Source organism: Neoarius graeffei, chromosome 24, assembly GCF_027579695.1.
Source record: "Neoarius graeffei isolate fNeoGra1 chromosome 24, fNeoGra1.pri, whole genome shotgun sequence".
Taxonomy (NCBI): Eukaryota; Metazoa; Chordata; class Actinopteri; order Siluriformes; family Ariidae; genus Neoarius; species Neoarius graeffei.
The window spans coordinates 45,305,300-45,331,528 of NC_083592.1; the positions used below are offsets into that span (position 1 = coordinate 45,305,300).

At 42.4% G+C, this 26,229-nt stretch overlaps 2 protein-coding genes across 2 annotated transcripts in view; one reads left to right on the forward strand and one right to left on the reverse strand.

Moving 5' to 3' along the window:
* Positions 1-533: 533 nt before the first annotated feature.
* mrpl41 (mitochondrial ribosomal protein L41) lies at positions 534-12,141 on the reverse strand. Its single transcript, XM_060906688.1, has 2 exons — positions 12,071-12,141; positions 534-1,101 (listed from the first exon to the last, which is right to left on the reverse strand). The coding sequence occupies exon 2, from the start codon at positions 1,060-1,062 to the stop codon at positions 655-657; it is 408 nt and encodes a 135-aa protein (XP_060762671.1). The 5' UTR covers positions 1,063-1,101; positions 12,071-12,141; the 3' UTR covers positions 534-654.
* A 221-nt stretch (positions 12,142-12,362) lies between these two features.
* pnpla7b (patatin-like phospholipase domain containing 7b) overlaps positions 12,363-26,229 on the forward strand; it is a 192,217-nt gene continuing 178,350 nt past the window's right edge. The window contains exon 1 of the mRNA XM_060907369.1: positions 12,363-12,455. The gene's annotated coding sequence lies outside the window, so the exon portion shown is untranslated. The remainder of the gene's footprint in view (positions 12,456-26,229) is intronic.

Consider the following 26,229-nt stretch of genomic DNA (forward strand, 5'->3'; position numbering starts at 1 on the left):
TAAAAAAAAAAAAAAATCCCTCCCTCCCGACTGAAAATTTTTTTGCTCACCCGGTGGACAGGAAACTGATTTTTTTTTTAAGGATGGCCCCGTGTAGAACGATGTCTGCAGCACCAGGTAGTTTGAGATGTTGGGGAACTTGAATGGTGAACCGAATTGCATACGCTCACCGGCCATTTGAATTGGAATACGTGTATGCGCAGTGCGCGATTGTTACACTCTTACAGCATGATGACGTAGTGGCTAGCGCCTCTATACGCGGCAGTAGCCACAACAAAAACTATTTTGACCTTTTTGGTGACCTTGACTGGATGACCCTCGGAGGTTCTATTTGAGACCAATGCCCATCTATCCTGAAAAGTTTCATGAAGGTTGATCCGGCTGTTTTCCCGTAATATCGTTAACAAAACAACAAAGAAAGAAACCCCACCGAAAACAATACCTCGACCCCTGGTGGACTCCGTCCCGGACGAGGTAATAAAGATATTCCTGTCCAGTTTTTAGAACTAAAAGCACCAATATCCAACCCAATCTGTATTCTGAGGTCAGTTTTAATTTATTGTATACAAATTGTGGTTTCAGCAATACAATACAATACCATACCAATCTCGACGTGCAAAAATCCCAAATCGTTTTCTCTTCACAGCACTACATTTAACGTACAAAGTTTTTGGGATGCAATTTGAACAGCTTCCCTTCCTGTGTTTTCTCCAAACCGTATTTGTCCAGCTGCTGTGGGTCAAATGCACCGGCTTCAAAGTCTCTCTGGATGTGTGGAGCCACAGCCTGGTTGAAGAGGCTCTCGGCAGTGATGGGCTGCTCTGTACCCGGCGGGCTCCTGTACGACACGTATGCTTTCAGCTTGAAGCCCTCCAGATTGGGCACTATGAACTCGGGGATCATTTCCCGGACAGGGATGAACTTCCTGCTGGAGGTGACCACTCCGGTCGGCATAGCTCCTCGGCTTTTGTAGAAGGTCCTGGGGCCGCGTTTGCTGGTGAACTCGGCTGTGCGGTCTGCTCCCCGGACCAGTCCTCGAGTCAGGGCTGAAAGCAGCCCCATTTTCTTTATTCACCTCTTCAACCAGTTCAGGTAGGATTCCTGACAAACAAACAAGCAATATTCCATTAACTCCAAATCCTGAAAAAAGAAAACCTGCTACAAATCATAAAAGATATCCCAAGAATATGCTTAAGCAAAGTTAAATAAATTTTAGCGGCGCTCCTGCGTGGGCCAAAGGCCTGAGCATAGGCATAGTGTGTGGATACATAAAGAAACCCACTGAGTTGTTTTCTGATGGATTCGGTCCAGTGTGTGCGTGCGTGCCTGCCACCACAGGAAACCCAACAACTAGTGAAGTGTAAAGTAGAGTAGTAGTCGGGACAGTTATAGTAGTGAGTAACTTGTCACTGTTGTTGCCCGACGTCACTGTGTGTCGCATACTTGCGTGCCTACCATCACAGGCAACCCAATCATGGCAGGAAAATCTCCATGCACGACGAGCGCGCATCATGCCTGAAATTTTATTTTTTTGGTGATTCTCGATTAAAAAATCCGACTCATTCTTCTTCATTCTACTTTTTGGATAAAAGTCGATATAACGGTAAAGCAATAAAATAAAAGAGGCTGGCTATGATATAAGAAAATTCCACAACCCAGAAACAGACAGGAGCTCTGCTTTTAGTCAGTGCCTAAATCTATATATTAAATCTATAGGTGGGTTGCATCTGAGGTCACATCTGCCCCATTAGATATGCAAGATATGAAGTGGTGGTCAGCTGAGCGCACCATTCACAAAGTGTTCCCATCGCTGAGGCGTCCTGCTAGTCGTTAAAATGAACTACGCTTGTAGCCTGGCAAGCCAGACTAAATGTGAATATTTAGTCTGGTCTTGGTCGTAGACATTTCCGACGGGTGTGGGTAGGAACAACCCGCTGTCTTTCAATCTGTCTCTGTGCGTATAGGCCAACGCTCTGACCAATCAGCGAAACACTGACTGTGATGTAGTCAGAGCGACAGAAAGCAGTGGGGGAGGCCTTGAAATAAATAATTTTTCAAAATGCGTATTAATTAATAAACAGGTTCTAGATATTAAGTTTGAAGAGAATGACCACAAGTTTGGAGTCTGTACCACATACTTAACATACACATTTTTTTTTCAAGTGTTTTTCAAGGGTTTGCTTAAACTGTTTTTGAGAGTTTTTATTTTTATTTAGTGGTGTTTGGTGAAATAATTTCCCTTAAATTTAATCAAAAAGTAATGTTTCAAAGCTGTTTATTAATTCTTCGTACTACACAAACTAGCCCCATCCTTTTGGCTACGAGCGGAGCCAGCTGGTAGATCAGACTTTTGCCATAGCCGGTCGGCAAAACAGCGAAAACGTCCTTCTTGAAAAGGAATGAGCGGAGAGCCTCTTCCTGCTCATGTTTCAACGAAAACTCCAAGTCTAATTCTTCTAAAACTGATTCCAAAGCGGAGTCAAACTAGCGCTGTTCACTAGCCGTAGCCATCTTTCCTGTTGCACTTTCTCCAGCGTCGCGCAGCTTTGTCGTCACTCCTGCAAAAGCCCGCCCAAAGAATCCAAACAAAAACCTTGCGTTGTGATTGGCGGGCACGATTTGATGCCCGGGGTGTTTTGTTGATATGGTGCGAGGCTAGACCCACTCGTAGGCAAAAATATTTTTGGCCGCTAGGCGGGTGGGTCTAGTTTACTAGGCTACTACGCTTGCTTTGTTTTGGGCTGTTTGAATCAAACAAACAGTGAAACTGATAAAAGTTTTTTCCAGGTCCCCTGTGAAGTAATAAAAGGGTGAAAGAGCAAATGATTTTACCAAAAGACAACAAGAAAGGTGGCTCTTAAACCTTTTGCTGCAATGGAAGCGAGCGGAGTCGAAGAACTGCAGTGATCACTTTGTGAAAGGTTTGTAAGTTCTTCCAGTTTATTACCTCGCCTACGACGGAGTAAAGGCCAATTTATGCTGACAACCCAGTCCTCGCAGATAGCGTCACAGACAGTGTCTGCGTAGCCCCCCCACCTTCGCAGACGCTCTGCGCGCACCTCCCAAAAATTGTGACCACCGCAGAAGCCTCGCAGACAGCGCCGCAGACAAGAGGGCTCTGATTGGTCCACTCTACATCCGCTGTACACGCACTTCCGCTTCCCTACTTTCCCGGTTTGGTTTGTTTTCACGACCGCCATTTTTAAAAACACGAGCGAAGATGGAGCAGCACGAAGAGCGGTTGATCGAGGAAGTGAGGAAGTACGTACATCTATACGACTCCAGTTCTAGTCATTATAAGTAACCGGAGGATAAACACTCCACTAACCACACCCACCAACTACTCCTAGCGATTTCGCGACTTCGCGCCCCCTTGCATTGTGGCGGTGAATAACATCGCGCACGCCTATTACTCCCCGCTCAACGATAAATTACAACTGTCTGCGAAAAGCTATCTGCGAAAGCCTTGTCGCAAGAGCATGCAGAGGCCTTAAGTGGGGGGAGGTATTGTTTTCAGTCAGGTTTCTTTGCTTCTTTTCTTAACATCGTTACGGGAAAACGGCTGGACCAGTCTTCATGAAACTTTCAGGATAGGTGGGCATTGGTCTCAAATAGAACCTCCAACATTTTGAGGGTCATCTGGTCAAGGTCACGCTGACCAAAAAGGTAAAAAAAAAACCCAAAAAACTCTGAGCTCAGACTGCAGGAGCGCTGCCTTGGAAAGACTCCTCCCACAAACACGCTAATTGGATCACTACCTGCCTCATTTGCATACACTGTGCTGTAACTGGATGGTTTCTTGGTTCGTTCACATACGCTAAGGAAAGGGTTTTGACCACGCCCACTTTTAAACCCCACTGATAAAATCTTTCCCGCTCTGTTGATTTATTATTATTGCCTCGCCTGCTACAGACTAGACTAAAGAAAATCACTTTCAGACATGTTTATGCTTATTACAGAGGGAAAGTGCGTTCCACTGAGCTCTAGCGCCAGGCCATTTCCGGGAAATAGGAGTTTTGGTCATGGCGACAGCGTGTGCATGACAGCCTTGGCGTGAAGGTTTCAGTTTCGAAAACTGTAAGAGGTAAGAGTAGAATAATCTAAAGTACAGACACTTGGTATATTTTACTTCTGTGATTTTTAAATTGTTCATTGTTGGATTACGCTTCATTTTTGTGGCTACTGCCTCATAGAGTAAATATATATATGCTATATTTACTAGGGTTGGGCGGTATCCAAATTTTGATACCTTTAAACTGTCTCTGTGTTTTCCCGGGGTATACGGTATTACCGAGAAAAAAATAATATTTTGTTTCGGCCTACTGTGTAACGTGCGCCTATACCGGCGGACCTTGTCCAGACCTGCGCCTATGCCTCAAATGTACTATTTAAAAGCAGCATAGCGAATTATGTGCATTGTGGTATGGATTAAGCAGCAAAGCGAATTTTGTGCATTGATGAATGGATTAAGAGATATTTCAAAGCATCACGCAACTCTTCCTTCATCTTGAAAATAGCATTCAACTGGCGTTTACACATGTCTGCGTTGAAACGCCATTTGCAGCACTATTTCACCTACTCCATCAAAAAAAATACACGATGAGCAGGATCATACCCTTTCAAGCATGGGAAATAAAAAAAAGAAAAAGAATCAACCAACACCCCGTTTAGACTGCGCGATAAACCATATTCTTCAGCGCAAATGAGGCGAACCTAATTCAAATGCGTGATAGCTGCACAAGGCAAAATCATATGGGCCCACGTCATGCCATGGCGGGGAAATTAATAATCAAATGGCCTTACCTTGCTTAGAACATTGTCTTGATCACATAACTCCTTACAATTATTCCACTTAAATCCATACGGTTTAACACACCCAACAAAGATAGCAAGCGCATTGCTAATTCCCACCAGAAACCGAACAGTTTACGCTACGATGTTTTCTTCCGTTTCTTCAGTAGATGACATTTCAAACGTTTATTACCCACATCCCAAATGTCATACGTTATATTATTTTACCTTGTTGTTACTCATGTAACCTACTCAAAACACAACTCATTGGAGAGATCTCGTGGAAGTGGAGTACCCCAGGCTATGGTGTGCCTTAGGGGACATATTAGATTTTTTTCGATTTTGCGCGGTCATTTACATTATTGCTGGCTCTTCCTTTTCGTTTGAAACCAAAATACTGCCACACTGCCGATGTTGTATTTTTTTTTTGCCACTAACTCGTTATCTTGACTTGCCATCTTTCAACCGCGGTCTCAGTCTCTTGCGAAGCTTTCTGTCAGACTCCCAATGTCACGCAGGGTTGCCATGGTAACGACATAAACAACCCTGCACGCGATGAGAACTTCTTTAGGAAATTGATAGAATTAGTGAAAATACGATCACACAGTTATTCGGGATGATCTTCAATTTATTATTTTATATTATGACCTCATGTACTCCATATTTATTTAGATATTATATATTTTTTTAAAATGACGGTAATGAGACCGATACCGTTGGTACTTTTGGATACCTCGGGATACCTTCTTACCGTAATACCGCCCAACCCTAATATTTACTGTATGGACATGGGATCAGAAAACAATTTTCTTTATAAGCAGTAGCCACATGGACCCATAGGGTACCTATTTTTTTTCACGATATCTTCCTTCACATTCATCATAAGTGCTACCTGGCGAGGTTTGTTTTGCCTGGCAACACTTGTTTCGTTTGGATTCGTAAATGACTTTTCTCGCCATTTCGTGATGTTCTGAAGGTCAGGAGACGCTTAAGTCCTCATGTGTTTTTGTTTACCGTTTGATCGTGGTCGCCATATTGTAAACTAATGCGTATATAATACACATAATACCCAGGTCTTTAAAAGGGGTTTCTGTGGACCTTTGTGAATGATTTACCCGGAAGAGAAGATCAGGGAGGATTGAGAATTGAGCCGCTGGGGTTTGTTCACACCCGATACTAAAACTTGTCGCATCCTAGCAACCATCTCGAAGATGCGGACAAAAAGCCCAGAAATTCCCACTTACCCGGGTAAAAATGATACAGGATTTATCTTGTAGTGTCCTGATCCCCAGATCTTTAACCCAGTCACATATAAAAAGTTGTACGCCTCCATGCTCTTCCAGGTTTTCACCTGTTTGTCCGTGTAGAACGATGTCTGCAGCACCAGCTAGTTTGAGATGTCAGGGAACTCAGCAGATGGACAGTTTTCCAACTCGTAGGAAAAATCCTTCTTTATTAACGTGTAAGGATCTATCCCATTGCAAACAGCAACTTTCTGAAGGTATCTTGACTGTGTATTGGCCTCTAAACTGCAAAAATAGTCAGAGATGGTTTCACTAGCTCTCTGTGGCCAGATTGGTTCTGGTTGGCTACTGCATAAACTCCACAGATGGGATGTAACATGCAGGCACAAGTCTCTGAACGGGATATTAATTTTTGAACAGGGATTTTTGGACGATGTTACCCAGACCAACAGCCTCTACTCTGGAATCAGTTTGCCTGATCACTTTTCACTGGAAGTAACCTCACAAGCAAAACTCACGTGACTAGATACAACCTATTATTCGAAACTATTTAAGCTCCACCCACCTGGCTGAATGACGTCATGTTATATATCCCTGAAAAGGTTGGCTCCTCATGTCAATTTATGTATCTCTATCTAAAAACTAAAAAATTTCTTTATTCAGAACCAAGATATTTAGTTTAAGATATCCTGCATTCATTAACATGTTCTCTCCTATACCTAATAATAACGTGATACTGAAAAAGAATTTCATAAAATGGTGATAACTCCTGGGCTCAGATTAGATTTTATACTTTAACCCCCCCCCAAAAAAAAAGAATACTAGGGCGGCGGCTAGTTATCTACACCTTTTCAGATTTACCAATAAAACACAATTTTACAAAGGTGACTTTCAGTTCCAACAGTTATTATTGGTTATTAACAGGGCTTTGAACCAGAATTTTTTTCCTATTGGTTCGTTCCGAACAGAAACGGAATTTTAATGTTTCCGGTTTTGGGTTCCACCATTAAATAGACGTTCCCGAACCGGTTAGAACAAAAAAATTTCGTTCCCGGAACGGTTAATTACGTTCCCTGTCAGCTGTTTAACAAATGGCTATAAAATTATGTCTCTGTCTCATCCAGCTTAAGCCAAATGTAGGCTAATTCTATTACAACCTTCATTAAAGAAGACAAGAAATAATTCAAAACAATTATTATTTCAAATGTTGGCGATTTGGATTCTCAGTATGTCTTCCCATCTACACAAACAGAAAAAGTGCCAAAAATGAAAGATAATTCGTTTAGTGTGTTACCAAAGGCTAGTCAGGCTCTATAGAGGGCTACCGCATGACGTCACCGCGCCGCGAGATTTTGTTAGGCGCCATATTGGAAGACCAAGTACACATCTATGCAAGTACATACATACATAAAACAAACTACACCTGAAATGTAGCCAGGGCCGGTTCTGCCCTAATCTGGACCCGGGTGCAACATCGCGCAAGCCCCCCCCCCAAAAAAAACACCAGTCTAAATTAGGACAACCATCACATAACTATAAACATTTTATATCAACTATTTTAACTAAATGGGCTATAATCAATAAGCCTGCAGGCAGCCACGGCGGGCTGCCTCAGAAAAGTAACCATTTGTCCTACCTTAAAACTCGTTTTGCATTTTCTGCCTCCTTTTTTGTATTTTCGACCCTCCGTTTATTTTCTTTCCTTTTCTGAAAACCCGATTTGTGTCCAGACATTTTGTTCTGCTACCAACGAACTAACTCGTCAGGTCTCGTCTCTTGAGCCCGCGATGATTCCCGTGGGAAGGGCAACAATTGATACATTTTTACAAACAGCCAATAGGAAAGGTTGCAACGTTCAGGCTCTTCTTTGCTCAGACACTCAGTAATTCACTTATTATCACATGGAGACGTGATAGTAGTCCACCTTCCCGCGCTCTCCATTCAGTCAGCGACCGTCACACAGGAAGTGAACCCCAGCGGGTCATAGAAACTTGCGCAGGAGAAGAATGGCTTTTTTATTTGTAGGCTACGGAAACTTTGAGGAACGAAATAAAAACCGGTATTAACCGGTTACCATTATTTTTAATAAGCGTTTCTGTTCCGGAACATAAAAAATAATAAAGTTTCTGGTTTCGTTTCTGTTCCATGTGAAATAGAAAAAGTTCCCGGTTTTCGTTTTCGTTCCTTGAACCGGTTCAAAGCCCTGGTTATTAATGAACCATAAGCCCCCCCCCCTCGCCCTTTGATCTTGTCGTCTGATGACACAGCTCGTTACCTGAGATGGAAATTTTTTTTAGCACAATTAGCAATTTGAGGAAAACCTGTACGTTATCATCGCACGTAAGCATGGTGGAAAAATCACGGATATGTTTTTACTGATCAAATTCACCGATATTTCATGATCTCCTTGTCGAAACCTACTTTGTTTCTTACTCTTTCATTTGACAGTCGCCATTTGTATCTAAACGCACGTTTGAGAGTCACGTGAGGTGTCGATAATAGCGATCACTTTCACTGGTGTCCACCATTATAGACACCCTGTGGAATTAAGTGACATTTACAACTGTTATGGATCGATAACAGTTGGTGTAACATTGTTGTAGATGAAGTACTTTTAAAAAATAGAAGTGCTGTGATTTATAATAAATTTTTTCTGATTCATAACAGAATGGAATGTTTATAGAGTATTTGGAATCCTATTGCAATAAATAGAATTAGAGCAGAATTAAATCCCGAGCATATAAAAAAAAATTACATGCTTGAAATATTCAGATATTTTCTATTCCGTTCAGAATTTTTTTTTTGCAGTTTGTTGTAAATATCTACCACATATTACAATATCAGTAGACATTTTATATTTTGGTTCGACGAATGAGATGCAACCTTTGACCTGGAGTTTCATGCGGTTACAATATCAATTGCTTGTTGATATTTATTAGTAAACTACAAAACTAGAAATTAATACAAACAACAGCGAATGATTAACAAAATGGGATCTACAAAAATACTTAGAAGGTGGAACAAAAAGATTTTGACACAGGTTAAACATTATCAGTTCATTTGTTTACAAACATTAGAATTACTTCATTTGCCTAAACACAGACATCGATATATTTATATAAAAGATATTTTGTACTAAATATAAGTCTATATAAAACAAATTTTAAAGAAAAAACTATGTTTTGTCAACTTAATACCACATACCGATTATTTTATAAATAATCATCTGGATGTTGATAGGCATCTCCCATAACCCGGTACGGAAAGGATGAACGGGAATGAGATGGTACATTACAATAATGTTACATTTTCTAAATATTCAGGGGTTTCATACTTAACATCTTTTTTTTTTTTTTTTTGCGGTCCAAATCCTGCGCTCTGATTGGCTGGAGAGTGGGCGACTCGCTTCGTTCACAACATCAAACATAGTAGCATTTTTTGTCAATATTTATCTTTTTTTAAATAAGATTTATTTATAAGATTATGAAAAATCTTATAAATTTTTGCCAGCATTTCTCAGGAGAACAGCATTAATTTTACAGCATGGATAGCGATAACGACAGTCTTCACAGCGAAAGCGAGTTTTACTACCCTGAGGAATAAGAAATAAAAGAAAACATTTCAGGAGAAAGCTAAAACCTGTAATTTGCTAACGCCGAGCAAAAACATGGCTGAATCCTGAATGACTCCTATTTGTATAAATAGGGGACTACATAGGCGGCAAAATGTAGTTTTTTTTCTTGCCATGGAAGTGCACTTGTATACCGAGGAGGAAGCAATTTGCATTACAGCCGTGAATAAGGATTCAAAATGGTGCCTCGGCTCGGTTTTCCCTTTCGGGCGCTCTCGTTTTCTGTTAGAATTTCATTCTCATCTCATTATCTCTAGCCGCTTTATCCTTCTACAGGGTCGCAGGCAAGCTGGAGCCTATCCCAGCTGACTACGGGCGAAAGGCGGGGTACACCCTGGACAAGTCGCCAGGTCATCACAGGGCTGACACATAGACACAGACAACCATTCACACTCACATTCACACCTACGGTCAATTTAGAGTCACCAGTTAACCTAAGCTGCATGTCTTTGGACTGTGGGGGAAACCGGAGCACCCGGAGGAAACCCACGCGGACACGGGGAGAACATGCAAACTCCGCACAGAAAGGCCCTCGCCGGCCACGGGGCTCGAACCCGGACCTTCTTGCTGTGAGGCGACAGCGCTAACCACTACACCACCGTGCCGCCCCTGTTAGAATTTGGTAAAGAAAAAAATAAATATATTATTTACCAGCTTAAAGTCGGTCCGTATGGTGAAATACCGTGACCTCGGCCTTGAATATTGGCCTCGGCCCAGAGGGCCTCGCTCAGTACTTTCAAGACCTCGGTCACGGTATTTCACAATATGGACCTCCCAGATGGTAAATAACATATGTACTCACACGTATCATTGTCATATATTCTTTGATCATATATTATTTACCAGCTTAAGGTCGGTCTGTATCGTGAAATACCGTGACCGAGGTCTTGAAAATACTGACCGAGGCCTAGGCCGAGGTCAGTATTCAAGGCCGAGGTCATGGTATTTCACGATACGGACCGACCTTAAGCTGGTAAATAATATATTAATTTTTTTTCTTTACCAAATTCTAACCGAAAATGAGAGTGCCTGAAAGGGAAACCATATTTAGAACAAACCTGCTACAAGCTCGTCAAAAATGCGCCCTGGTTGCTTGTGGACTGTTTCCCTTCGCGAAAACCTCGACCAACTGCCATTTACGGGCCACAAGGACTTCTCTTGACTTGTTGAACTCGGGGTCCATGAAGATATTTAGTTTCGCGCCAGACTGATTCAGATAGCGCTGGATACTTCTCTGGAAAGACGTGAGCGAGGACAGCTCGTACACGTTGCCATTTTTCTTTGTTGTGGACATGAAAAAGTTGCACAGCAACATGTTTAGTTCTTCGCCAGGTATGTCTTCCACCTTTCGACCTTCATTTAGGTTTCGACAGAACTTCCCAAAGACACTGAGGTCGTAGGGCGTCTTTTTGATGCATTTTCTGCTCCTCAATAAACTGCTGGATTTGCTCGGCGTTAGCAACAGTTACGGTTTTCGGCTTTCTCCTGAAACGTTTTCTTTTATTTCGTCTTCATCGGGGTAGTAAAACTCGCTTTCGCTGTGAACACTGTCGTTATCGCTATCCATGTTGTAAAATTAATGCCATTATACTGAGAAATGCGAAAATAAATGTTGACAAAAAATTGATACTATGCATGTTGTTGTTGTGAACGAACGAGTCGCTAAAGGTCCGTATCGTAGGATTCCGGACCGCTCGCGAGCCAATCAGAGTGCACGATTTGATGGAAACAGGACCGCGAAAAAATAAAATGTGATAACACATTAAAATATGTTACGGTACTATTCCGTCCCGTTCTGTACCGTACCGGGTTATGGGAGATGCGATGTTGATAATTGTGGAACGGTGTCGATAATTATGGAACAGTGTCGATAATTGTGGAACAGTGTCACGTGATCTGATACACTGAGTAACCGGGAATCAATTGGGGTTTTTTTCAGTGGAAGTTTGAGTAATTATTCATGCACAATTTATGTATTGAAAGTCTTTTCTATTTTTGCAACGGTCAAAAAATCGTTAAGGTGTCGATAATTGTAGCCGCCGCTCTAGTTCCAATACAAAAACTAATTATTAGCAATATATTATTATTATTATTATTATTACTGTGAAATATTTTATTTTTAAAGAAATTACGCTATTCAGCGGTACAGTCTAACCTTAAATAACTTATAATTAATAATTTCAGAAGCTCACGCGCGAGCCCTGCTAATATCTACAGTACAATATTATCAGTTAGCATTAGCATTTTAACCGGTCAATACGACTATAGCATAAATATTAACAATAATACCCCTTCCACACGCCACAAACCTGCATGTAAATCTTACATAAATTTAAAAAACCGTAATTACAATAAGAATTAGACTATAATGCGCCTTATTTTGTTTTATTTACCCCACACTCACCTTGGAAAGCGCTCAACAAAGCTCTGCTTCTGAGCTCCTCAAATGGGCGTTTCAAAGACCTCTCTTCTGATTGGTCAAAACCTTTTCTTTCGTCACAGAAATATCGGACATTAAAAAACTCTTTTTCGACGCAAATCCCACCTCCTGCGCAGCGATTGGTTAGTACGTTTTACTCACACGATATCAACCAGTTAAAAGATACGCATATAAAGTGTTAACCAATCGTTGAGCCGGAGGCGGGATTTAACAGGAAACGGTTGTGGTGGGGGGGAATCTAATGGTGTGCATTGATTCAAACAGGCAAGTTTACAGTATTGGGTAAGGGAAGGAAAAAAAAAAAAAAGAAAGAAGGAAGGGTAAAGAATAGAAGGTGGAACAAGATTCAGTAAGTAAACTTTCTAAAACGTTCACTAATTTCAGAACTGTACTGGGAGATGTATGTGCAACTTGAATGTTGGAGAGTTGTACAGTATTGCAGCTTGTGTTGTTGTTGTTTATGTTTATAGGGATCTTGGTTGCGTCCATAATAAGCAGTAGACGAGTTGGTGATCTCTTGAGTGGTTTGTTTTTGTTTTCATCTTAATAAACACATCACAAGTTCACCAGGTGTGTTCTAGACATCTCAGCTGGACTCTAGTTTGTTCTCATAAAGTCGAGTTGGACTTCATGTTGACTTTATTTTGACCCCTGAAACAAACAAACACACACACTGCAGTGCTGAGGGTCTGCTTACACTCAGCACTGAGGCCACATCATGGAGGACTCAAATCCTCTTGGACTGGTTTATTTTGGATTGGAGCTGATTGTAAATTGCTCTTCTTTTATTCCAGGAAGAAATCTATAACCTGGAGCAGGTTTTTGTGCCTACATTGAGTCTACATTTTTTTTTCTTCTTCTTTGGAGCTGATGTTTTGTATCACATATGTTGTGTATACTTCTTTTTACAACCCCAATTCCAAAAAAGTTGGGACAAAGTACAAATTGTAAATAAAAACGGAATGCAATGATGTGGAAGTTTCAAAATTCCATATTTTATTCAGAATAGAACATAGATGACATATCAAATGTTTAAACTGAGAAACTGTATCATTTAAAGAGAAAAATTAGGTGATTTTAAATTTCATGACAACACATATCTCAAAGTTGGGACAAGGCCATGTTTACCACTGTGAGACATCCCCTTTTCTCTTTACAACAGTCTGTAAACGTCTGGGGACTGAGGAGACAAGTTGCTCAAGTTTAGGGATAGGAATGTTAACCCATTCTTGTCTAATGTAGGATTCTAGTTGCTCAACTGTCTTAGGTCTTTTTTGTCGTATCTTCCGTTTTATGATGCGCCAAATGTTTTCTATGGGTGAAAGATCTGGACTGCAGGCTGGCCAGTTCAGTACCCGGACCCTTCTTCTACGCAGCCATGATGCTGTAATTGATGCAGTATGTGGTTTGGCATTGTCATGTTGGAAAATGCAAGGTCTTCCCTGAAAGAGACGTCGTCTGGATGGGAGCATATGTTGCTCTAGAACCTGGATATACCTTTCAGCATTGATGGTGTCTTTCCAGATGTGTAAGCTGCTCATGCCACACGCACTAATGCAACCCCATACCATCAGAGATGCAGGCTTCTGAACTGAGCACTGATAACAACTTGGGTCGTCCTTCTCCTCTTTAGTCCGAATGACACGGCGTCCCTGATTTCCATAAAGAACTTCAAATTTTGATTCGTCTGACCACAGAACAGTTTTCCACTTTGCCACAGTCCATTTTAAATGAGCCTTGGCCCAGAGAAGACGTTTGCGCTTCTGGATCATGTTTAGATACGGCTTCTTCTTTGAACTATAAAGTTTTAGCTGGCAACGGCGGATGGCACGGTGAATTGTGTTCACAGATAATGTTCTCTGGAAATATTCCTGAGCCCATTTTGATTTCCAGTACAGAAGCATGCCTGTATGTGATGCAGTGCCGTCTAAGGGCCCGAAGATCACGGGCACCCAGTATGGTTTTCCGGCCTTGATCCTTACGCACAGAGATTCTTCCAGATTCTCTGAATCTTTTGATGATATTATGCACTGTAGATGATGATATGTTCAAACTCTTTGCAATTTTACACTGTCGAACTCCTTTCTGATATTGCTCGACTATTTGTCGGCGCAGAATTAGGGGGATTGGTGATCCTCTTCCCATCTTTACTTCTGAGAGCCGCTGCCACTCCAAGATGCTCTTTTTATACCCAGTCATGTTAATGACCTATTGCCAGTTGACCTAATGAGTTGCAATTTGGTCCTCCAGCTGTTCCTTTTTCGTACCTTTAACTTTTCCAGCCTCTTATTGCCCCTGTCCCAACTTTTTTGAGATGTGTTGCTGTCATGAAATTTCAAATGAGCCAATATTTGGCATGAAATTTCAAAATGTCTCACTTTCGACATTTGATATGTTGTCTATGTTCTATTGTGAATACAATATCAGTTTTTGAGATTTGTAAATTATTGCATTCTGTTTTTATTTACAATTTGTACTTTGTCCCAACTTTTTTGGAATCGGGGTTGTATATTAGTGTAAAGTGCAGAATAGGGTTATGACTGTGAAAGTGTTTTAAAAAAATTTCTACTTTCCTGATGTTGCATTTGGTGAACTTTTACTCATATGTTACTTTTTTGAAGTTATTTTTATTGGGTCATACAAAAACCTCCCGCACCCAACATCACCTCACTTTTGATATATACATGTATATTAAATAAATAAATCATGATTATAAAATAAATTCATTGAAAGATGTGAAGTACTTTTTTATATAACAATAAATTGCTTAACAATTGTTGTAATAATAATTATAATTGTTTGTTATTAAATTTGTATTAATTAACAATTATAATTATTACTATAACAATTGTTAAGCAGGGCGGCACGGTGGTGTAGTGGTTAGCGCTGTCGCCTCACAGCAAGAAGGTCCGGGTTCGAGCCCCGTGGCCGGCGAGGGCCTTTCTGTGCGGAGTTTGCATGTTCTCCCCGTGTCCGCGTGGGTTTCCTCCGGGTGCTCCGGTTTCCCCCACAGTCCAAAGACATGCAGGTTAGGTTAACTGGTGACTCTAAATTGACCGTAGGTGTGAATGTGAGTGTGAATGGTTGTCTGTGTCTATGTGTCAGCCCTGTGATGACCTGGCGACTTGTCCAGGGTGTACCCCGCCTTTCGCCCGTAGTCAGCTGGGATAGGCTCCAGCTTGCCTGCGACCCTGTAGAACAGGATAAAGCGGCTAGAGATAATGAATGAGATGAATTGTTAAGCAATTTGTTATATAAAAAAGTACTTCACATCTTTCAATGAATTTATTTTATAATCATGATTTATTTAATATACATGTATTTATCAAAAGTGAGGTGATGTTGGGTGCGGGAGGTTTTTGCATGACCCAATAAAAATAACTTCAAAAAAGTAATTTATGAGTAAAAGTTCACCAAATGCAACATCAGGAAAGTAGAAACTCGTTCAACTTGAGAACCAGCTGAGAACCAGTTTGCTTTTCCATAGCTTGTAGTGCTAAAGGGAGCCACGTCATTACGTCCCTGTATACGTCAGTTACGTCGCTGTGTTTGCATAAACCTTGGCGCGAACATCGACGCAACAACAACATGAAGAAGCAGCAGCAGCAGCAACAACAATAATGGGTCACTGCTGCTTTACTGCATCCATGATATCTCGTCGCTTATTTAAAAATGGCGCCCTCTTGTGATCTTGCTATTGTTGTTGGTCTTAACAACTCCGCCCCCTGCTGACGTAAGCAGTTCTTTCCTCTAGCCCAGCAAAGAGCTGGTGCTACCCTGGAACCGGTTTTTCTAGCCCAGAGCCAGTTCTTTGTTAGTGGAAACAGAAAACCCGGTTCCAAACTAAGCACTGGACCCGAACCAGCCCTGGAACTGATTTGGTGGAAAAGGGGTATATGTCATGCATGACGTGGTGGGCTTTCCCTGTTCGCGCAAGGCATTGTGGGATACAAATTTGAAACAGGAGAGAAAAATGGAGGATGTGAGTGTGCGAATGAAACGTGAAAGACCGACTACAGTAACGGAAAGCGAGAAGAAAAGATGTTGACTAAGCATTCAGTTGCCTGATTAAGTTCTGCAAGGGCTGATGGTGACCCAATCAAAGTTGATAACTCTGGGAGATCATTTATAAAGCTCTGTGCAGTAGTTGTTGTGAATGTACGTTCAATACAGTAGCGTGGTGAGGTGCATATATTATTACTCAGACATGTTTTGAATGAGATGAGATAATGATCTGAGAACTTCAGACTGTGGAAGTATGACTATATTTTCTACGTTTAACCTGAATGTTAGTATTAGATCGAGGGTGTGACCACCATTATGGGTCGGTCCTATGACATTCTGATTAACCCCTACTGAATCTAAAATGGACACATGCTGTTTTCAAAGGGTCTTCTGGGTTATCGAAGCGAATATTAAAATCTCCGACAACTAAAGCTTTGTCTAAGGAAATAACCAGATCTGAGAGAAAATCTGCAAATTCAGAAAGAAACTCAGAATATGGCCCCGGGGGCCTGTAAATAATAAGTAATGGAATTAACTGGGTAGACTTATTTTTCGAGGCTACATACATTATATTAGTATGAAGAACTTCAAATGTATTACATTTATAACCAGGTTTGTGTGTTACACCTAGATAATCATTATAAATAACTGCGACGCCTCCTCCTCTGACAGTTAGGCGAGGCTGGTGTCTCATCTCTCATCTCATTATCTCTAGCCGCTTTATCCTGTTCTACAGGGTCGCAGGCAAGCTGGAGCCTATCCCAGCTGACTACGGGCGAAAGGCGGGGTACACCCTGGACAAGTTGCCAGATCATCACAGGGCTGACACGTAGACACAGACAACCATTCACACTCACATTCACACCTACGGTCAATTTAGAGTCACCAGTTAGCCTAACCTGCATGTCTTTGGACTGTGGGGGAAACCGGAGCACCCGGAGGAAACCCACGCGGACACAGGGAAAACATGCAAACTCCACACAGAAAGGCCCTCGCCGGCCACGGGGCTCGAACCTGGACCTTCTTGCTGTGAGGCGACAGCGCTAACCACTACACCACCGTGCCGCCCATGAGGCTGGTGTATATAACTGTATCCAGGAGGACTCGCTTCATTTAATGCTATATATTCATTTGGCTTAATCCATGTTTCAGTTAGGGCGGCACGGTGGTGTAGTGGTTAGCGCTGTCGCCTCACAGCAAGAAGGTCCTGGGTTCGAGCCCCGGGGCCGGCGAGGGCCTTTCTGTGTGGAGTTTGCATGTTCTCCCCGTGTCTGCGTGGGTTTCCTCCGGGTGCTCCGGTTTCCCCCACAGTCCAAAGACATGCAGGTTAGGTTAACTGGCGACTCTAAATTGACCGTAGGTGTGAATGTGAGTGTGAATGGTTGTCTGTGTCTATGTGTCAGCTCTGCGATGACCTGGCGACTTGTCCAGGGTGTACCCCGCCTTTCGCCCGTAGTCAGCTGGGATAGGCTCCAGCTTGCCTGCGACCCTGTAGAAGGATAAAGCGGCTAGAGATAATGAGATGAGATGTTTCAGTTAAACAAAGTATATTAAACTCCTGATCAGTAATAAGTTAATTAACCATTAGCGCTTTAGATGTAAGAGATCTAATATTTAATAGCCCCACCTTTAGATCAAATGTGCTGGCAGTGGCTGTACAGTCAGTATGATCTAATTTTATATTGATTAGGTTACTGGAACAAACTCTGAGTATTTCTACTTTTTTGTTTAGCTTGGGGAACAGACACAGTCTCAATGTAGTGGACCCTGAGTGACGACTCTGTGCAGCTAGCAGACAGTCGGTTTAGCCTGTTCGTCTACTCCCTGGCCTTGGCTCTGGATTGTCAGAAATTAACTAGACCTGTTCTGAGACTATGACCTATGCTGCAAGAAATGAGAGCAGCACCTTCCTGAGTGGGATAGATACCGTCCCGCCCTAACAGGCCAGCAGTGCCCTCAAAATTAGCCCAATTGTCTATAAAGCCCACACTGTTTTCAGAGCACCACCTGGACAACCAGCAGTTCAGCGACCATAGCCTGCTGTAAACTACATCGCCATGCTGCATTGGGATGGGGCCAGAGCATACTACAGCATTGGACATCACCTTCACTAATTTAAACACCTCTACAAAGTTACTCTTGGTAACCTCAGACTGACGAAGGCGTATATCATTAGCTCCTGCATGGATAACTATCTGAGAACCTGTGCTTGCCTAGGACCCTAAGATTACCTGCTATGTCTGGCACCCTGGCTCCCGGTATACACCTGACTAAAGATGCTGGTGCCCCTAAAGGCCTAGCTAATTTCACATGCCGTATGATGGAGTCCCCTATAACCAGAGCTCTTTCAGGTTTCTCAGTAGGTGCATCACTAAGGAGAGCAAACCTGTTCGACACGTGAAGCGGAGAGGAGTGGTGCTCCCATGGGCGAGCCTCAGCGGTAGCTTTGGCTCTACGCTTATGATGCAGAGTCGTCACCCATTCGCCCCGCTGTAAGGGCTCTAATGCCGGAGTTGAAGGATTACTAACTCCACCTAGGGCATCCAGACGTTCCCCTACAGAAACTACACTGTTGTCATTCTCACTGGCCTTCTCTCAAGCCTGGATATGCACTTCTAAAACTGCAGTGTTCTCCATCAGAGAGCTAACTAATCTGCACTTTTCACAAATAAAGCTGTCACTAGTGACGGAGGAAGAATGACTAAACATCCTGCACTCAGCACACTGAACAAGCTGAAGGTGTGCCATCATGAAAAGATTCACGTACCTTAATCGAAGATCTGTTGATATTAAAGCAGATCCGATGTAGATGGCCTCCGCTTGTGGTCTTTATGCAGGAGGAGAAAAAAAGAAAGCTTCCGGTCTTGGCATTCTTCCGGGAAAAAAAAAGAGGGGAAAAAACAGAAAAAGGAAAGCGAAAATACAATAAAAAAATTTAAGAGGATACTGGAAAATTATTTGTAGAAAGAATAAAAAAAGATTAGTGATTAATGCCAACACTCGCGGAAAAGAAGACTTGTCGCAAACAACTCGGAAATCAGGAAGTGCGTGAGATGTACTATCAGGCAGTACGTCTCACGCTTCTCATATTTTGTATCAACTGAGCCAAATTTTCCAGTATGAATGGTCAATTCAGGAAGAATCAAAACATATGATAAGAAGTGATGCATCATAAACAACACAGCATTCAGAATATACAATACATGATTCAAAATGACTGGAGTCAAATCAGCTTAAAGACTGATACAGGCTGCAAACGAACACAACACTCGTGGCCTTGGCCAGTCTACCACAACATAGGATTAACAAAAGAAAATGCACATTGCAGCTTGTAACAGCATTGCCAGGCAAAATAAACCTCATCTGGCAGCACTTATTTTATATCTATATGTTGATGGTGGTAATATTTCTCAGTCATCAGCTGTCAGGTTATAGTCCTATGAAAATCCATGACCTTGAGTTTGACATTTCAAAGTCCTTCAAGGTCAAAGGTCATGGTGCCAAATTAAAGCCCAAATGACACTTCCTATAAGTTGATAAAGGCAAATATCTGTCTACCATCAACCGTTTCAAGTTACAGCCCTCTGAAAATCTGTGACCTTGAGTTTGAAAGGCCATATGGAAGTTCCTATATGCTCATAATAGTAAACATCTGTCTTTTGGCAACTGTTTTTGAGTTATAATGAAAAATGTTATTTTGACCAAAAGGTTGACCTTTCCGATGACCTTGACCTTCACCTTGACCCAATTACCCCCAAATCAGGTATAATCAGGTAGTCTACAGACCATTGGCCACCTACCCTGAAAATTTGAAGTCAATCGGTGCAACCGTCTAAACACTAGATTGTTAACAGACACACAAACAAACACACCTGAAAGTTTGAAAGAAAACTATGAGAGATACCCCATCATATAGCATATCAATGGAAGCAGAATTGAAAGATGAACAATTTGGAATTGGTTCAGAGTAAATATGATGAATATGAAGGAAGATATCGTGTGTGTGAAAATTTTTTTGACCTTTTTGCTGACCTTGACTGGATGACCCTCAAAATGCTGACGGTTCTATTTGAGACCAGTGCCCATCTATCCTGAAAGTTTCATGAATATCGGTCCAGCCGTTTTTCTGTAATGCTGCTAACAAAGAAACCCTACCGAAAACAATACCTCGCCCCCTGGTGGACTCCGCCCTGGGTGAGGTAATGCTACCCAATTCAGAATAACTTGATAAAATGTACTACGTTAGCATGCAAAACACTCCAGAATGAACAATTGCTTAATTCAGCATAGTCTTGGCTCACTCGTTACAACATATGATAACACTGCAGGTGCTGGAGTTAGACTAATGCACTTTATGAGTAGAGGTTTTCGACCCACGTGACCGTTGCCATGTCAACAAGTAGATGGCGCCATTTTGGCGGTCACAACAATGGTGACTCCCGCTAGCCCAACATGTCAGAGATTTGTCAAAAAATATGTATTTTCCCTTTTCACAGCATGCATTGTTTGAATGGTTGCCATGACAACATATGCAAAGATTTCCAACAACATTTTGTGGCAAAAAAATTCCATAACAGTCTACTTCAACGTGATACCAAATAAAAGTAAATTCATTGCAGTTAGAAAAATAGTGTCCAGGTTGAGAGAGAGTTACATTAATCATATAGAAAAACGCATAATAATTAATATGTCTAGTATCGAATTCTAGTTTTGTCCATTGCATATTCACATCTAAAAAGTACAACCCACCCAACAACATGGCTCTGCCTCGCCTGAGGGCACCGTGTATGTTAAACCTAGACTACACGTAAGCCGCCCAAACACTAGTAAGAAGCCCGGTGCCAGGGAGCCCCATTGATGAGGCCGAGCGGTCCCCGTCTCACGTATATAAAACCACGGATGTATAAAGATAAAACCATCATAGCCTGACTAGTGGGGCTCGGTGCCAGGTAGCCTGAACACCGCCTAACAGGGCTTACGTGTAGGCTAGGTGCTAGGCTACATGTATAATTTGTCATTTATCTCGTATACGATATCTTTAAACTTTTGGAAAAGTTACCTGAGACAAAATGTTCGCCACACAAACGTGTGTGTTCGGTGGGCTGCCAATTCTCTCGCCTGATCGCCGCGATCCACTTTTCGCGACGCTGTCGATCGGCCGGGAACCTATGGAACGTTAATCCAGGTTTATCCCCTCTTCTGTTGTGGCAGCTAACTGCACAACACGTATCGGGCATTCTACGATAAAAGTAAGTGATGAAGAAGATGGATATTACAAGCGTTGTTTGCTGATAAGCGTGGCTTTGTTTGACCTCCAAAATGCCGGCGTAAACAGTATCACGTGACCCTATGACGTCAGGTCGAAAATCTCTATAGGCCTGTGATTTAGCACAAAACAGCCTTCAGTATAAACAGTCTCAATGTCTTTACTGTATTTTCCTGTAATTATGATCATTCATAAATCAATTTATTACTTTTAATTTAATCAACTTCATTTACTCTTTACTGAAAATCAACATACTTGGCTTATCACCTTATTATTCTATCCACATTCACTGGATATGAGCAATTGCATGCTCTGATTGGCTACTCTACTACTAGGATATCAGCTCATATACGTACCGTGAGTAGAGAAAATCAAAATGGCAGAGCGTGTTGCTGAACCAACCGAGGACGAAATAGAAACTCTACTTGAAAACAAACTCCCAGAAAATACAAAAAAAAGCAACAAAATATGAAATGAAAGTATTTGATGATAAGAACGCATTTTTATTTTTCAAGAATTAGCATTTTTCACAGATTGCTACTCTCATTTTGCTGGTTTGTTTACATTCTAAATGTGGAAATTATTTTGTTGGACGTTTTGTATAAAGTTTTTATCGAATTTGCAAAAATAAAAATGCTCTGTTTCTCAAAATCCAGTGAATGTGGATAGAACAAGATCAACTGTGAACTACTGCTCACTTGCGTATCCCTCCACTCTCGCTTATATCAGAATGCAAGCAATCGAAGGAACAGGACACTTGTTATGAATGTTGACTTCAACAAATAATGAACCCTGAAACAAGTAAGTAAAGATCAGTGTCTCTCCCCAGGGGTTTCAAATAGCATCCCAGTAAACTGTCATTTTGAAATAGGATTTTGCTTCTTGAAATAGCATCAAAATCCACACTATAAATACATTCAGTCGGTAAACAGGAAGTCGATGTGCGACAGACCTGAAAATGGTATACACGGTATAGAACCCCAAGCTGAAGCTCGGTACCAAATATCAAGCAGCTGTGATTTGTAGTTGCTGAAGAGAAATGTTAGGAAACTTTTTGTAAGTTCACGCAGTGTGTTTTGTAAATACATTAAGTCGGTAAACAGGAAGTTGATGTGCGACAGACCTGAAAACGATATACACGGTATGGAACCCCAAACTGAAGTTTGGTACCAAGTGGCTATGATTTTATGGCTGCTGAGAAAAAGTGTTACGGACGGACGGAGGTAAACCAGTATACACCCCCATTTGGAGCGGGGGTATAATAAAAGTTATTCCAGTCATATCTGTGAAGATACTCAGTCATCCAGGTACATAGTAATCTGCGGTTGGTAGAAGAGAGCAACTGGACTTGCTTGAAAAGTCTTGAAGATGTTTCGCCTCTCATCCGAAAGGCATCCTCAGTTCTGCCTGTCTAATAGGGAGTATCAAGTATTTATCCTCTCATGGATCATCATAGAATCAGAATGCTGATGGCTGCATTGTAGGTAATGCAAATAAATAAGACTATTAGACAGACAGAACTGAGGATGCCTTTCGGATGAGGGGCGAAACGTCTTCAAGACTTTTCAAGCAAGTCCAGTTGCTCTCTTCTACCAACCACAGTTATTCCAGTCAATTTCTTCGAACGTGGCTTATAGCCTACTTGGTGCTACGCACCTTGTTAGCTATCAGCTCATGTACGACTTCGATTTTTGTGGAATAACTTAAATACGTATAAGTATTCACGCCTCTTATGACAGGATTAGACTTGCACAATATTCTTGTCTTTCATGATGGCCACTGTCTCAGATTAGGAATGTTTCATAGTGCTATGGATTCTTGCCGTGTCTTGATCAAGAGACTGGCAACGGCACAAGTTTGACCCCGATCTGTCATCATATACTGTATGTTAGTGGTCGCCAACCCGTCGATCGCGATCAACTGGTCGATCTTTGAAACATTCCCTGTAGATCCCGAAAATAATAGAAAAATAACAAATACGTTATGGCTGATTTAATGTTCAGTTTTGCAAGCACCTCTCTTTGTCTCTCTTGATCCAGTCCTTGTGGGGTTTTTTTTCAGCATTACAGGCTGCATTAAATTGACCAATAAGATCAAAGAAGGATACTGGCACGTTAACTGTCACAAAATGACAATATACGGCTCTAGCGGGTAATAGCCGATAGACTACGATGTTGTCAGCTAGCATGGCGGAGGCTCCAAGAAAGAAGTCGAAAACATATCATTTTCATCCAGAAGGGGAAGAGGAATTTCTTTTCACCATGGTGAAAGACAGGTGTGTGTGTGTGTGTATGCTGTGCCACCAAACTCTAGCGCTGTCTAAAAGAGGGAATCTGGAGCGGCACCACAACACCAACCACGACAAATTCAAAAAGAGCTTCCCCGCCAAGAGCGCAATCCACGCCAAGAAAGTTGCTGAGCTGAAAGCGGAGTCGAAGGCCCAGCAGTCTCTTTTTCACAAAACCTGCTGCTCAAAATAAGGCTGCGACTGAAGCTTCATTTCGTATAAGTCACCTTTTGGCTAAACACAAGAAGCCTTTTACAGATGGCGATTTATTCAAGGAGGCAATGGCCATCACTGCAGAGACAGTTTTCAACGGCTTCAAAAACAAAGACGACATCAAAACTGCACTCCGCAGTGTTCAGCTTGGCCCCAATACAGTGGCGAGGAGGGTCGAGGAAAGGTCAGGGGACGTGGATCGACAGTTGCTAAAAGACTTGTCACACTGGATATTTTTCACTACAGTTTGATGAATCCCTGGATGTAATGGACACAGCTCAGCTTGTTGCGTTTGTCAGGATGGTGTTCCTGGACTCTACAACAAAAGAGGATCTCCTCACTCTTTTGCACTTAAAGGAGAGAACGAGAGGTGAGGATATTTACAACGAGTTTAAAAAATATGTCCGCGATAATGACATCCCCATTCACAAACTGGTGGCAATTACTACTGATGGAGCCCCAGAGATGCGCGGTGTGCGCACTGGATTTATTGCGCTGTTCCGTAATGACCATGATTTTCCTGACTTCGTGAATTACCACTGTGTCCTGCATCAGCAGGCGTTGGCGGGGAAGGTCGTGAACTTTTCTCATGTTATGACTCTGGTGGTCAAACTGATCAACTCGATTTGAGCAAAAGCGCTTCAGCACCGCTTATTCAAGGCGTTATAGGATGAGCTCGATGCCGCGTACGGAGACCTACTCCTCCACGCTGATGTCCAGTGGTTGAGTCGCGGCAAAGTGCTGCAGCGATTTGTTGATTTGCTGCCCGAGATAAAGACTTTTCTGGAGACAAGGCACGAGGAGCATGAGGAGCTGTCAGATGATCAGTGGCTGCTGGACCTGGGGTTTCTGACAGACCTGACGGCAAAACTGAACAACGAGGTCCAGGGAAAAGGCCGACACCTGCCCCACATGATAAGCGCAGTGAATGCATTCAAGGCCAAGCTCGGTGTTTTGGAACACGCATCTGAAAAACGGGAGGCTGAGACACTTTCCCAATCTGGAGAAAATGTCACAGGCCATCAGTGACGAGGACGCTTTTCACCCTGAGCAGTACTGTGTTCACCTGGACAAAGTGGCAGCAGAGTTCAGTTGGCGTTTTGGTGAATTAGACATCATGGAAGATGTTGCTGCATTCGTCTCAAACCCATTCCTGACCATTGATATAGAACAGGTAGCAACCAAATTTCAGCAGGTATTTGCTCTGCCTATTGGGGTTGACATGGAGATGGTTGATTTACAAAATGACATTGAACTTAAAGCAAGATCATGGAACGGTGACTCTTGGGGACTTGTCAGCAGGGAGAAGTTTCCCCTCCTCACCTCGTGCACTAAGAGTGAGTGCCTACTTTGGATCCACTTGCCTCTGTGAAAATGGCATTTTCATAGATCTCATCTCATTCTCATTATCTCTAGCCGCTTTATCCTTCTACAGGGTCGCAGGCAAGCTGGAGCCTATCCCAGCTGACTATGGGCGAAAGGCGGGGTACACCCTGGATAAGTCGCCAGGTCATCACAGGGCTGACACATAGACACAGACAACCATTCACACTCACATTCACACCTACGGTCAATTTAGAGTCACCAGTTAACCTAACCTGCATGTCTTTGGACTGTGGGGGAAACCGGAGCACCCGGAGGAAACCCACGCGGACACGGGGAGAACATGCAAACTCCGCACAGAAAGGCCCTTGCCGGCCCCGGGGCTCGAACCCAGGACCTTCTTGCTGTGAGGCGACAGCGCTAACCACTACACCACCGTGCCGCCCCCGTTTTCATAGATGAAAATAATCAAATCAAAGTACAGGAGCTGCCTTACTGACACGCCTCACAGACTGTCTCAGACTAGCTGTCAGTAGCTATGAGCCAAACTACAAAGCACTCCGACGGTATACAGTCGCAGCCATCTCACTAACCTGGGTGAATAACATGACAGTTTTGACATCTGATAGCAATGTGAAAAGTGATGATGCATAAGATGGGACATACAATTACAGTTCTATTTTCTAAAATGTTGATGTTATGTAACTTGCATGTGATCTGCTCACTGCTCGTGTTTTTTTTTTTTTTTTTTTTTTTTTTTGTGTGCGCGCCTTCTATGAACAAAATAATTGCCTCATACAAAAGGAAATAGGGGTGGCACGGTGGTGTAGTGGTTAGCGCTGTTGCCTCACAGCAAGAAAGTCTGGGTTTGAGCCGCGTAGCCGACGAGGGCCTTTCTGTGTGGAGTTTGCATGTTCTCCCCGTGTCCGCGTGGGTTTCCTCCGGGTGCTCCGGTTTCTCCCACAGTCCAAAGACATGCAGGTTAGGTTAACTGGTGACTAAATTGACCGTAGGTGTGAATGTGAGTGT